At 37.7% G+C, this 15,947-nt stretch overlaps 1 protein-coding gene across 1 annotated transcript; it reads left to right on the plus strand.

Moving 5' to 3' along the window:
• The first annotated feature begins 5,247 nt into the window (after window positions 1–5,247).
• On the plus strand, window positions 5,248–10,239 carry LOC124375352 (suppressor of cytokine signaling 6). Its single transcript, XM_046833587.1, is given in 3 exon segments — window positions 5,248–5,582; window positions 7,038–7,307; window positions 7,310–10,239. Coding segments are annotated over 2 exon segments (1,572 nt in total). The 5' UTR covers window positions 5,248–5,582; window positions 7,038–7,132; the 3' UTR covers window positions 8,707–10,239.
• Window positions 10,240–15,947: the final 5,708 nt, after the last annotated feature.

Here is a 15,947-nt window from a genome sequence, read left to right on the forward strand (position 1 = left end):
TTTTACCCAGTGTATCTCTACTTTATCTCAAGTACATGGTTTGTTACCTTGTCCACCACTGCAGGACCCAAGGTTTCCCAACAGAACATTGCCCAAAGAGTCACACTGCCTCCACTGGCTTGTCATCTTACCAAAGTGAATATTCTGTATATATTCAAAATGTTTGTTGAACACATCCCAAAATCATGAACATAATCTGAAAGTATGTAGTGCTTTATTCCATGCAAATCCTATTATACAATCATGTCAAAATGTTACAATTTACAGATGGGTCTCTCACATTTTTAATATTGGTTAGGATTGCATAAATCTAAAAGTATGGCCTATGTATAAGGTTTTAAATCTTATGCATGGGCGTAAAAGCTGGTTTACACAAAAACGACAAACCTTGCACTCTTATCCAAGCAACTTTAGCAACTACTTGACACTGTACTGTATTAAAACAGAAGGCATTTAATTGAAAAAGTAGGTTATCGTTTACTCTTCTCTATCAATTGCTATCATGAGGCAAAACATAAAAAACACGATAAGAAATATAGAAATCAAATGAATTCATTAAATTAAAAATATAATTAGCGTTCTATATTCAGGTCGCACAGCAGCTGACTCATTTACTTCTGTATGACTTGATAGGACTCCATCTGCTTCAGGTGTAATTAATGCAAAGTCTGTCGGACGCCTTAAGGGCCCTAAAGAGGGTACAAGGGCTCGGAGGAGTGATGCAGCCTCATTTTCTCTCCCTTCATGTTTCCAGTATCTGATTATAGGCACCAAGTTCAAGTTTAAGTTGATACTACACACACACAAAAAAGAAAAAAGGGCGTTTTTATGATATCCGTAGCCTGCAAACTGCCCTTTAATAATTCAGAAACTGCCTTGTGCATACTTTTATATGAAGATAGAAAGGTTGGTAAAACTGTCTGTATTTATATACACCTTTGACCAGACGAAAATGCAAAGAGGAAAATGTTATTCAGGTGAATGTTTGCTTTTTGGGGATTATAAGGCATATGTGCCATTCTTCATATTCGTTTGTAGCATAGAAACATCTGATATTAGTTTTATGGTCATAATTTGGAAAGATAGTCACCCAGTAAATACTATGTAGATGCAAAGGGAAGTGTGAAGGATCAGAAAAAGCTGAAGCATCACTGAACATCATTCCACCCCCGATGAAAGGACAAGAAGAATCAGAATGGTCTGAACCTTACAATTTCTGCCTGACGTGCCAATAATACACATTTTCTGCTCTAAGGTTCTGAGTTTTCTTGAATTCATGCAGGGACCTCTGATTACCTTGCCATTGGCACAAACTGTCACTTTGAGGTAGTAAATCAGTGTGAGTGATGCTCTGGACATGCTGAACAAATCGTGTCTCCCTCCTTTGGCTTCTTCTTGAGGTAAGACAAATAATCCCCTGTGTGGATTTTCATGTTTGTGTGTGTGTGTGTGTGTGTGTGTGTGTGTGTGTGTGTGTGTGTGTGTGTGTGTGTGTTTTATCATCAGCGTATGTGTTGAGGCTATTGCTTTATGTCTATTGGTGTGAAATCTCAATAATGTATGAACAGAGGATTCTTAATGTTTCTGCATATAGTTAAATGTAATTCATTACTAAATCTACATTTAAATACGAATGCAGGCAATACAAGATTTGCATATTGATATATATTGATCAGGCATAACTTTGTGACCACCCGCCTAATATTGTGTTGATCCCCATTTTGCTGCCAAAACAGTCCTGACCAGTTGAGCATTAAAAGCATTAACGGTTTTAGTAATTTGAGCTACAGGAGCTCGTCTGTTGGACCAGCCATCGCCTTTCCACGTGCATCAATAAGCCGTGACCCTGTCGCCAGTTCACCACTGTTACTTCCTTGGACCACTTTTGATAGATACTGACCACTGCAGACTAGAACATTCCATAAGAGCTGCAGTTTTGGAGAAGCTCTGACCCAGTCATCTAGCCATCACAATTTGGCCCTTGTTAAACTCTCTCAAATCCTTATGCTTGCCCATTTATCCTGCTTCTAACACGTCAAATTTGAGGACAAATGTTCACTTGCTACCTAATATATCCCACCCACTAACATGTGCCACAGTGAAAAGATAATCAGTGTAATTCTCTTCATGGGTCATAATGTTATAATGTCATGATGTTATACCCGATCAGTGTATATTTCATTGTGTGATGATTGGAGACTTGGTGTGCCACAAGGCTCAGTGTTGGGTCCTCTGCTATTGTTTCTGTATATCTTCATTTTTAGTGAGGTAATATCCTCACATGCTTCAATTGCACTGGTATGCTGATGACAATGAACATATCTCAGCATGTCTGGCAGACATCTTGTCACGAATGGCAGCTCATCACCTGAAACTAAATTCCAGTCAGACTAAGAATCCGTTTAGAACTCCCATCACACCACATTACATGGCATGAAAATTCGGTAAAACTATCATTCTCAACCCATATTGCGAGCCTTACTCAGGTCATACAGCATTCTTCTTTGCAACGTTAGACAAATATGGGAATTTCAGTCTTCAGTCATGGTAAGGCTTGCTCAGGGGTGTCAAGTTATATTACTGCGAATTGCTTTTCCTCAGATCTCTGTAACTTGCATAAATAGTTTTACATTTTAACATATTTTTCTGCATCCTTTTATTTATTGCAAAGCTGGCTACATTGTCTCTCTGTAAGTGCCTACTTCTGACACCCTGACACTTGCTTACAAAGGCAAAAATGTACTTTATTCCTATTACTTGTTACTTAAACTTATTCATTTAGTTCAATTTGAATTCAATTCAGTTTTATTTGTGTAGCTCTTTAACAATGAATATCGTCCCAAAGCGGCTTAACAGAGATAAATAGGTTATAAAATATACATTTTATATGCTATTGCCTATAAGGTGACAGTGGCAAGGAAAAAAACTCAATGAGATGGTAAGAGGAAGAATCCTTGAGAGGAACCAAAAAAGGGAACCCGTTTTCATCTGGATGTCACCAATTGTCTATTCATTATAATCATGAAAACTTCTTCTGTACCAGGTTCTTTTGCAGACACTAGCATGCCTCAGATTGACTCAACATCTCATGGACAATACATGGAAGTTCTGCAGGAAGACTCTTCTCTGAAGTACTGAACTTTCCCTGGTTGTCCAGACCACTTAGTCACTAGATGCTATTAAGTATGAAACTATATAACACTGTACTATAGATTATAAATCTTACTACTTTTCTTTTGACAGTAAGCCCCAGCAGGCTGCTTGCCCACCCCTCCACGCCTCTGTGCTTACAGTGTAGCTTATCTAAAGAGAGACTTTCATACATAAATACCAAAATACTTTCCATTGTAATTGTCTAATCCTTTTTCTTATCACAGCAGCTGCTAGACAATAAACGGCAACAATAACGGAACGCATTTATTACAAAACGAATTAGAATCAGTGTAATAAATACATTCCAGAATTGTGCAATGCACTTTCCTTGTTGCTTTTTTCCCCTCATTGGAATTGTCCTATTTAAATTTCAGATATGGTGATATGGTCATATTAGTGATCTGTGATTATTAGTGAAATATATTACGTCACAATAGCTTTATTGACGTCTGAATTATTTGTACTAGCTTCTGAGCTGTACTTAATTTTACATTTGTAGGTGTTAATGATAATGATGATGATGGCGGTGATGATGCTGCTGCTGCTGCTGATTATTATTATTATTATTATTATTATTATTATTATTATTATCATCCAAAAACATTGGAACACATGTGGTATGAAGAATTTCTATCTGCTTCTATCATCAACATCAACAAAGGAGTGGATGAGGGACACTGGGTGGCCAGATTGGTTGGAGTCACTTCCTATTGTGCCACTTGCTATCACATTGGGATTTATAACAAATATTCTGACGTAACAATATTAAGTAACTACCACATATTACATTTATTTCAGAGTCCTACAATGTGTAAAATCCGCACTCTCTAAACAAGACTAACAGGACATTTTCATACAAATAATGAAGAAATCAAGCAAGAAACAGATAGTATTTTATCGGTTAATAAACACAAAACAACTTAATTTAAAAGTTAAGATAAGCAAAGGTTTTATTTGCCTATACCTATATTTATTTCATACTTAGCCTGTTATTTTTGTATGATTAATATTAAAGATATAAGAAGTACAGTCCCACTGGGGAGGTGCCTTCTTAATAAAATTAGTGAAATGATTCACAGCTTAGTACATAAAGCATTGAATGTTTTCACTTATTATATTCTTCTGTATCAATTTATGGGCTTAAAATCATAATTTCTCAATTATAATAATAATAACAAGACCAACAATAATGAAGAAATGTAGACACGTATCAACCAATCATAATGAAAAATTATTTAATATTACAAACAAGCAGATTTCTTATTAAATTAAATATTGATAATTAATGTATTATTTTATAGTGTCTTGCAAAAGTTTGGAAACACTTATGGTTTTTGAGAGACACATGTATCTCCTTTTGTTTCAATGCAACAAACTATTCAATGAAACAGAATGAAGATTTACTTTGAATAAATGAATATATAAATGTACAGATGTTACACTTTATTTGCATTGAAAAATCCTCCCTATCACGAATACCAGTTTTACACAATCTTGGCATTCTGACAGTTCATTTCTCTAAACATTCAGTTGAAAATGTTTTAGAGCCACAAATGACAAATTTGGACTCCACAGACCATTCTTGCAGACATCCACTGTCCATTTCTAGAAACAGAAATACGCATGTGTTTAAAAATCGAAGAATGACTATAGTGAATGAACTCACCATAGTGTTTCCAAACTTTTCACACGCTCTGTTCATAATATAATTATTTCCTACATCCATTAATATTTAATACACCAAAAACATTTATTTCTCACTTAATTAAAACGTTAAATTTTATATATTTAATAAACTAAATAATTAATTTGGTGTAATACATTTTATTTACAAAATTATTTGTCTTTATGATGATCTTGTATTATTTATTACATTATTTTTATAGTTTTAGTTGTTTATGATAGACATTACAAACGTTCAGTATTTTTTAAATAATATTTAAAATATTAAAAAATTGTTCAGTTAAAAAAAATATATAATCGTATTGTAAGGTATCGTATCGCGTGTACCCGGAGTGTATCGTGACATCCCGCTACAGATTGAATCGTCTCAGTGGAAACGTTTATATCTGATTCAATCTGGCAACCTGAAGAGGAAGGAGCAAAACAGCAGAGCCACCAAGAAAGGAAGAAACGGCAGATAATTTCCTTTAGCTTTAGCCCGATTATAAGCTGCTTAAAGAAACGTTATAAAGGCAGAAAGACGCGTTATAACGCCGGACTGAGGCTCACTCAGCACACAGCACATCCTCAGACTATCATGCAGAACAGTAAGAGTGTAAGAGTCCCACCACGGCACGTTCATACTCTATAGTTAGCTCAGTTAGCGACTTAGCACAGAAGTTAGCGTGTTAGCTAACACACCAGTCCTGCCTGAAAAGGGCGTTTAAAAATACAACAAATCATATTTTACTCTAGAAACTCCAGAGGTGCGTTTGTTTCTGTTTCTTTATTTGTTTAGTTATTTGTTTGTTTGGTGTTTATCCACAGTTTAGCTCAGAATCCCCTGTTTTGACTTTGTTAGTGTCTGCTAGCTTCGTTAGCATCTCCACGTTAGTATTTCCAATAAACAGAAAAAAAATATTTACGCTGTAATTAATAAATATATTTAAAAATAATGATCCTACAACACCACCACGACAGCTGTTGGTTTAATAAATGTATTTTTAGGGCTGAATGTGTAGGCCTGGTCCATGCTAAGAGAGCTTTGTTTAGTTAGGCCCATACCTAGCTTAAAGCTACATGAGTGAGAGGTTCATTGCAGTGCTATAACAGGTAAATAAAGGGACAATTTTAATGAAATAATTTAGCTTCAGTTTGGAAAAATATTCTTCTTATTGCCAATTTTGCGTAGTCAATAGTATATATGCTACCTGGCTAACAAACTAGCAGGCACAACAAAGCTAATTCTAGTGTGTTGAAGTCTGTGTTAATGTGTGTATGTGTGTGTGTGTATATATGTATATGTATATCTATGTGTGTGTGTGTGTGTGTGTGTGTATATATATATATATATATATATATATATATATATATATATATATATATATATATGTGTGTATATATGTATGTGTGTGTGTGTATATATAAATACAAGTTTTTCTTTTTTTAGCATAAACGTATTAGTGTGAACATGGCCTTTAACTTCCTTTTCTATTTTTTTAATTTTGTAAGTTTTAAAATGCACATTTTTTAAGTGTCTTAATGAGTGTTTAAATGAGTTAGGAATTATATATGTAGCGTCACAAATCACCTACTTATACTATGTACTATAAATATGTTCTTTTTTGTTTGTGATGACATACAAGTCCATATGTGTAGTATGCAAGTACTGTAACATAGCAGAAGAATGTTTTTGTCTAGTTACATTAAAAAAAGTGTATATTTTATATATATATAAATATAAATATATATATATATATATATATATATATATATATATATATATATATATATTTTTTTTTTTTTCTTTTTATTGCATCATCCTGCCATTCACTTTATGAGATAAAAGATAAAATACTGGACAGTGTTCTTATACTATACTACTGTTCTATACAAGTTCTATACACAATACTAAAAACACTTTACTGAGTTTACACTTGTCCACAATGTTTGCATGTTGAATTTGGCAAGGAAAATGGTTACAATACTTCTGTTGTTGGCAGCTGTGGGGAATATTAGCTCATAAAGTGCCCAAGGATTAACACTACAGGAAATAATATACCTTTTTTAACATGCTATACTTTGTGACACACTAATTCCAATTTTGGATACTATTTAGGACTGATAGTAGAATTGAGAAACAGCAAGAGGAATTTAGACAGGAAAGATTTGCTCAGTGCATTCACACATTTACCATGTTTTTATTTTTTTTATCCTTACAGATGAGGAGGATTACAGTGTTGTGATCAGCCTTTCCCAGTCACATGGAAGGATAGTAACCATTGACTATCACCTCCCATGCCGTGGAAACATCAGAATGAAGAAGACGTTCAGCCTTAAGACGTTCCGAAAGTCGTTTAACATCAAGGGCAAAGAGGATGGAGAATTTGTGATGCTCCAAAAGCCGTCGTTGACCCCCGAGTTCACGAAAGACGATTCTCTTTTTGGAAATTGTTACACCAAAGAGCTAGCTTGCGACCTCCATGGTGAGGACTTGAGGCCCACAAGAACAGATCAAAGAGTGAAAGTCTGATGGGGACTTTAAAAAGAAGACTTTCCTCCAAGCAGAAACCTAAAAGTAAAGGAGGGTCAGCCTCAGTGGGCTTGGGAGACGATGACGACACGTTCTCGTCCTCTTCGGTCCCCATAAGCTTTAACGAAGCCAAAACCCAGCGCCCTTTAAGATCAGCTTCTCTGCGGAGTCATCATTACAGCCCGTCCCCCTGGCCCATAAGACCTGTCGACCCTGAGGAAGCCTGTATTAAGATGGAGGTGAAGGTAAAAGCCATGGTTCACACACCAAGCTCCAGTCCGTCCCTTAACGGCGTCAGAAGAGAATTCCATGACATCCAAATGGAGGGACTTTTTGACGATCGAAGTGAATCTATGAAGAATTTGGAGCCCCCAAACAGTGACTTGCATTTAAACATGGAAGAACATGTGCCTGTAGTTATCGGACTGAGCCCTCAGGACTACATCCAGTACACCATGCCTTTAGATGAGGGAATGTACCCCGAATCATCCCACTCGTTGTGCTTGGATGGCACCTCACCAATCGAGGTAATGGAACAAGTCAATGACGAATCATTGAATGTGGATCAAGGCCATGTCCACCATGATCTTTTAACTTCGGATATTCTCATGGATCAGTCCATGAATGGGAATGTGCTTGGTACTCCAGGAATGAATTCGGGATCCGAAGCTCCTTCACTCTCACCCTCACTTTCTCCGGTTTCCGCTGGCGAAATCCCAAGAACCTATTCCGGATACGGTGGTGCCGATTCGCACGTTGCCGAAAGAATGAGGCACCATCTAAATTTCGACCCAAATTTTGCTCCCGGTGTCAGCAGGGTATACGATTCAGTACAAAGCAGTGGACCAATGGTTGTCACAAGCCTCACTGAAGAGCTGAAGAAGTTGGCTAAGCAGGGTTGGTACTGGGGACCCATAACAAGATGGGAAGCCGAGGACAAACTCCTTGACCTTTCCGACGGTTCTTTTCTGGTGCGAGATAGCTCGGACGATCGCTATCTCCTCAGTTTGAGCTTTCGCTCGCAAGGCAAGACTCTCCACACCAGGATCGAACACTCGAATGGAAGGTTCAGCTTTTACGAACAGCCCGATGTCGAGGGTCACACGTCCATCGTCGACCTCATCGAGCACTCTATTAAAGACTCCGAAAGCGGCGCGTTCTGTTACTCCAGATCGCGCCAGCCGGGATCCGCGACATACCCGGTCCGGTTGACCAATCCCGTGTCTCGTTTCATGCAAGTGCGTTCGCTGCAGTACTTGTGCCGGTTCGTTATTCGACAGTACACGCGGATTGACCTGATTCAGAAACTACCTTTACCAAACAAAATGAAAGATTACTTGCAGGAAAAGCACTACTGAACTGGGAACCAGTAGTAAAATTGCACTTTTGGATTAAGTTGATGTTAAATGGTTTACAAACATTTTGTGGAGCTCAAGTGATCCGTTAGGTTTGTTTTGTTTCAAAAGCATTAGTTTAACTCATCTTGGTAAATTTGTTGTTGCTCAGATTCAATACTAAGGTACACTTTCCTGTTTGGAGCAATCGGGGAACCTGACAGTAGAGTTCTAATCCAACAGTGTGTGACGAGCTAAAGTCACTCCTTCTCTTCCAAGCCCTTGAAATTATTCGTTTTGATTTATGCTGCTGTTATAACATAACATTTTATACACACTATATGGGCAAACGTTTGTGGACACCAGACCATATGCTTCGGATGTGCTTTTTGAGCATATTACTCCACATGTCCCCATCCACTTGAATTTGGAGTGTGGGTGTGGAGATTTGTGCTCATTCAACCACAAGGGCGTTAGTTGTCAGGTACTGATGTAGGTGAAGATTCCTGGGGTGCAGTCAGTGTTCCAATTTTATTCCAAAAGTGTTAAATAGGGTTGAGTTGGCTTCTTTATGCTTGTACATCGATATGTGGTAAAAGTGGCGATTTAACAGAAGTGACAAAAGGGATGACAGGATTTGCTCCCAAAAAGAGCGTTTTTTTTGTTTTTATTTTACTTGCCAATTTTCCAGTAACGGTAAAAAAAATTCCAACAAGGATTAAATGGATTCAGAATCAGCTCAGCCAGTTGGCAGTCTAGAAAGTTCTGCTGCACCAGACAATGCTAATGCTGAAACTTGTATGTAAAGAAATTACTGCGAAAGTAAATACAAAGAAGTCAGCCGAGAGGTTCATTCGAATCTGTTATAACATTGGTAAAAGACTGAAAACGTACGTCGTTCAGGGTGGATTTTCCTTTTAAGCGCCGCGATGCTGCTAAAAGTCAAAATAAGCTCAAAATGCCAGACATAACAGACCGATGTCAGAACAAAATATTAATCAGGCTCAGAAACCTATGCTTAATTGTTTAATTTGCATTCATATCACACACTTTGCTCCAGGCCTGTTAATACATATCAGTGCAAGGGCAAGAGGATTGATTGGTGCACGAACAGATGAATCAATCTGTTCTAATTAAAGCAATCTCAGTGATACTTTAGATTTTGGAAAACCTTTTTTTATGTATTTTTTCTAATTTCATGTGAAATTATTTTTTTTTATTAACGCCGGTACTTTTATTTAGATTAATTGAAGAGATGAATGAAGTCGTTGTCCAAATGTACCAAATCAATCAAACGTTGACGAATAGCTTTTTATTTGAAAATCAGATTTGGTAGCGAAACGATTGTGATTTGGCGAACCTTAGCTCTTCTGATAGATCTTTGATTATGATATGACACTCGCTCCTCCGTTACTAACGTGTGATCTACAATGTGATCTAGAAATACACCGATCAGGCATTACATTATGACATTATGACTGGTGAAGTGAAAAACACTGATTATCTCATCGTGGCACTTGTTAGTGGGTTGGATATTATTAGGCAGCAAGTGAACATTTTGTCCTTAATGTTGACGTGTTAGAAGCAGGAAAAATGGGCGAGCATAAGGATTTGAGTTTGACAAGAGCTAAATTGTGACGTTTAGACGACTGGGTCAGAGCATCTCCAAAAAACCTGTAGCTCTTGTGGGATGTTCTGGTCTGCAGTGCTCAGTATCTATCAAAAGTGCTCCAAGGAAGGAACAGTGGTGAACCGGCGACAGGGTCACGGGCAGCCGAGGCTCATTGGCTGAAGAAGTTCATGCTGTTAATGCTCGACAGGTCAGGACTGTTTCGGCAGCAAAATGGGACCAACACAATGTTAGGCAGGTGCCCATAATGTTACGCCTGATCAGTGTGAACAGGAAGCATTTTATCATTTTACTCTCTAGAACCGAAGCATCCGTTTCCGTTGATCATATTTTTAATATTCGCTTTTTACATTCAGTTTATTAGTAAACCAAGACAACCTTTCATCATCTCAATTAGTATTTACTTTGTTCAGGATTAACAATAATGAAGCCGATAATAATGCACCTTCAGTGGCAGCTACGGATAACCGCGTCCGATTGAGTTACTTCTGTTCATTTGCGCAGAAACAAGACTGCACCCGGTGATCAGGTTCCTCGATCAGCACATTCATCCAATCGTTTTTTTCCGAATCTCTGCAACAACAAATAGACGTTTTTTGTAACACCGCGAATGCAGATTTGTATTAGGCATGCGCTGATAATCAGTTGTATAATTAGAGCAGGATGTACGTCTAACTCATTTCTCTTATCCTAAACACAAAATATCTTCAGTAACCCTGCGTACATTCTGGTCCCCCCCAAGCTTTTTCAACCGATTCGCAAGCAATCCTGCCATTCCGTTGGAAATGTTTGAGAACGGCTTTTTCTTTCTAATTATTTAATCAATCAGTTAATGCAATATCGGCACATGCCTTCACACATATTACTTTACATATCCAACCTGCAGGTCAAACATACATGCCAAGGATCTCGTTGTGTTCAAAGGGAACAGATGAAGAATGCTGTTTTTTTGTTGTTGTTTTTTTCCTTTATGTTTGTGTGTGTGATATTTGTGCTTCCTACAGTATTTCATCAAATTGTTTTTATCACTATCAATGTTGTGTTTTAACATCTCGGTTTTCGCCCCAAACGTATCAACTTAACGTAAGGAGCAGTCGCGGAATAGTAATTAATGGTATTAATGAATTGTTTTTGTTGGGAGAAACAATTGTGGAACTCTGGGTGAGTGATGTCATTCACGAGCACAGCTTTATACAGATGTGTTACTTCATTTGGGAATAAAGTCAGTGACTGAAGTTTTTCACCACCAAAGATTAATGAATATTATAATTATGTACAATATAGCAAAAACACACAGCCTGCCTGAGAAGCCACACGCTAAAAGCCTTTTTCTTTGATTACAGCATGGCATCACTTCAATAAGCTCATGCAATGTCATCACATGATTATTTTTTGTCCAGAATTGCATTCATTTCTTGCCAGAATCTTTTGACGGTGATGCTCTGCGTTTCTCCAGGACGTCCCAAAGATTCTCATTGGGGTTGAAATATTTTTCACAAAATATATTTCATGATTCATTTAAAAAGATTTAAAAATTGTGTATTTACATTATATGTAAACAGGCAAATGTTTGAAAATCAACTTTCTTTTCTTCATTTTGGTTAGTGTTAACTGCAATTAACAACATTTTACAAGTAAAAAAAATACCAAAAACAAAAAAGAGCGGCTATATCACACCAATTTGACTGTATTCAACCTGTAACAGAGACAAATCAAATGCAAAACTCAAATGTAGCCACATCAGCACCAGCCATGAAATCACTACATCAGTATAGCATAACAATGTTTACTGTCTAGACGGGGCTTACAGTATATCGGATTACCTGTAGAGGAGCCACATCTCCATACTGGAGATTCTCAATGCTCAGTGTCTGAGCTATTTTCCTCTATATATAAAAAAAGATAGAAAATAAGAACAAACAAGAGCTGCTACATCACAATCAAACATGACAACAATGCAAAAATTGCTACTCCATTTACCAACCAGACAAAGAATTGATTGTGTTCTGGATAATATTCATTTCATAATAAGGAATACAACATAATGACCTGTGTTCTAGGCAATTTTTTTTGGTTGTACAACAGTAAGTCCATAATGTTCAAAAAGTTTCTATTATTGCTGCATCCCCGAACTCTATTCTGTCTTGCCCTCTCGAAAAGATAAGTCAAAAGTCTTCAGTAGGGTTGAGGTCAGTGGTCAGGGCACTGTGCAGACGGCTTCCACACCAACCTTGGCAAGCGATGTCTTCACCGAGCTATTGGAACAGGTTTGAACTCTGGGCCCCTGAAGAGACAACTGAATGACATGCAAGTATAGGTGTAGGTGTGATGGAAGATTTTCACATACCTTTGGCCATGTAGTGTGATTTTACAAAACTTACATCAAACAATAGACCTCCAGCAGCACCTCTGGAATTTTCGGATTGACTTAACACCGTTTCCAAAATGTAGTGTCATTTGGTGTTTTGAAGATGGTGGTAGAACTCTAATACATTATTCTGCCATAGGTTTTACAGTAAGTAGTGAGTGTGAAGACTAGAGCATCCAAATGACTTCTCTAAAAGGGAGCTAGTGGATTTAAACCATACCAGCAAATCAAATGCATCAATCCACAATGATTTTTCTTCGTCAACCATCTGTATTTTCTTTCTATACAGAATAAACAGCTATAGTATACTTATAGTGTAGTAGACTGTATAGTATACAGTGATCAGGCATAACATTATGAGCACCTGGCTAATTATAGTGTTGGGCCCCTTTTTGCTGCCAAAACAGTCCTGCTCTGTTGAGCAGAATGACCTTCTTTAGCAATTTGGACAGGAGCTTGTCTGTTGGATCAGACCATCCGGTGCCAGCCTTCGCTCTCTACATCCATCAATGAGCCTCGGCCACCCGTGACCCTGTCGCCGGTTCACCACTGTTCCTTCCTTAGACCACTTTTGATAGATACTGACCACTGCAGACCAGAACACCACACAAGAGCTACGGTCATCTAGCGTCACAATTTGGCTTTTGTCAAACTCGCTCAAACCCTTACGCTTGCTCATTTTTCCTGCTTCTAACACGTCAACTTTCAGGACAAAATGTTTACTTGCATGGTGCCATTATGAAAATATAATCAGTGTTATTACTTCACCAGTTATAATGACCTGACCGTTGTATAGTTCTAGTGTTATTACAGAAGAAATGGGCCAGGAGGCGATCATCAGTTTGGCAGTTTTTTCAAAGGTAAATGTTAGAAAAGTACCAAAATAGATCAGGCTAACGGTGCCCTTGAATTCAAACGCACTGCGATTGTGACATTGTGTGCGGAAAACATGACCGTTTGACAAGCCCATGGTGGAAGAATACCAATTTCTGATTTCACTTTACACTGTCATAGCAATTTACTCACATGGCCGTACTTCTGTTTCATCCTACCGCAATTGGTGCTGAAAAGAAAATACAAATTGCAACCAGGAATTCAGATGCAAAAATCTGTTTTTCTGATCACCTTTATACCTAGTTTTGCTAAATAAAATATTTACCCATTGTATTAAGTTGGATTCTGACAGCATGGTTGAGAAATTACAAGCGCTGCCTAGCAAATAATCTTTTTTGTCTGCCTTATGATTTATTCATAACGCATAGCGGTGGTCGCTTGTCATACTTGCGTCCCTTATGAAATAAAGTGTCAGTTTGAACGGGGTGAACTCACTGGAAAAAAGTTTAAAAGTGTAGTTTATTGCGAGATCTCGGAAAAGAAACCTTGTTATATAACAGAATATAGATATAATTCAGAATAAGGTGTAGTTCATTTTCAGTAAGCATCGTACCTCTCTCAGGGTCATGCTACCCCTAGATTTAGGGAATGTTCCAGACGAGAAAGGAAAACTTGTGTTCTAGGATGGAAGTCCATTGGAGGGGTCCATGCACACAAACCACATTAGCTCAGGATCAAGTTCAAATCAGGGTCCCTGCATCCTTAAGGAGACTAAGGACTTGCTCCAGTATACCATGTATGTATGTACATATGTCCGTCTGTCCGTCCAATCCAACTTCTGGCATGTTTTTGAGAGGTGCAAAGAAATCCAAAGTCAAATCAATGACCTTGCAGCTGTGAGGTGACATTTCTTGCTGCCGTATTTGTGTTGACTCAGCAGTTACAAGCGGCTTGATCAACTATCGTTTTTAATCCTGATCCACCCAAAACTTTCCAAAGCCAGAATGTACGGTGGGCAAGAAGTGCAAAACTAATCCTAAAACAGATTAACAATTTAAAAAACAAAATAACAAATTAATTTTTTTACAAATCAAAAACAAATGAACAAATCAGAAAACACAACAACAGTTCAGACAAATCGGATAAGGTAGGTTTATTTAGACAAGACATCTGTCATGCAATATATACAGGAATTTGTTTTTATGAATTTATTATTTTGTTTTCAGATGTTTTTTTTTTCTGGTTAATAAGGTTTTTGTGTGTTAATGTGTTTTTAAATTTGTTCATTTGTTTTGCACTTCTTGGCCACAGTAAATGGAAAATTGAATCTTTTTCTTAGTATAGCATCAGTTTGTTCGCTGTCTAGAGGGGACCTAAATTGGATGACCTGTAAAGTATCAACCTCTCTATACAGGTGTTTCTCAAAGTTTGGTGTTTGAGCTACTTTTCATTTTGTTCTAGATCTTTTTTGCATTTTTCTGTTTCCACTTGAAAATTCTCTTCCCATAGAGCTATTCAGGTTTATATGTGTAAATCAGAATGTCTGATAAACCTCAAATAGGGAATATTGTCAAATAAACCTGAAATAAACCTCGATCCTTTGAGAATTACTTTACGTTGAGGTGGTAGCTTAGTGGTTAAGGCATTGGACTTTGGATGTATGTTTAAGCCCCCCGCAGCCACACCAAGCTGCCACCTCTGGGGCAGTAAGCGAGGCCCTTAACCCCATAGCTACTTATTTGTATGAATGAGATAAATGTAAGTTCTGGATAAGGCATCTGCCAAATGGCATACTTTATCAGTCATAATTCTTAGCACATTGTTGTCCCTGCTTGGACAAGAGAGTTCAGACTCCAATGAGGCCCCTCAAGGTGCTTTTAATTCATGTTCTTGGGTTCTTGAGTCTCAGGACTTAACTACTGTAACTCATACATGACTGGTCTTTGGGTTTGAGAAGTTTTTTGGAAAAAAAAACTCAGAAAGCCATGCCCTTACTTGCCTTCAATCTTCCTAAGGAACAGGATACCAGTCTATTGCTTTGATCTCTCCATTGGCTTAATAATTTTCGACCAAGTTAAAAAAAGACCAAGACAGGACCACCCTTGACTCCCCTAAGGAGTTAAGGGTTGACATAAGAAAGACAAGCAGTGAGATTCTGGTACCCAAGGGTGGAAATAAAGTTCAGCCTTCAAATACAGACTGAAGACTTAGTTCTACAAAACTACAGGGTATTTCTACAGGAACTTGGTGGCCCAGGAGAGCCAAAGGTTACTGTTACAATCTCACAGCTCCAGGGTACTTGGGTTGACCCTGAGGCAAGTATAATTTGTGTGGAGTTATACCTGTTTTCATTGTGTTCTTGTGGGTTTACTCTCGGTTCTCAGGTTTCCTCCGTCTCCACAAACCCATGGTGGTCAATACTCTAGATAGCTA

This window comes from Silurus meridionalis, chromosome 21 (genome assembly GCF_014805685.1).
Source record: "Silurus meridionalis isolate SWU-2019-XX chromosome 21, ASM1480568v1, whole genome shotgun sequence".
In the NCBI taxonomy this organism is placed as follows: domain Eukaryota; kingdom Metazoa; phylum Chordata; class Actinopteri; order Siluriformes; family Siluridae; genus Silurus; species Silurus meridionalis.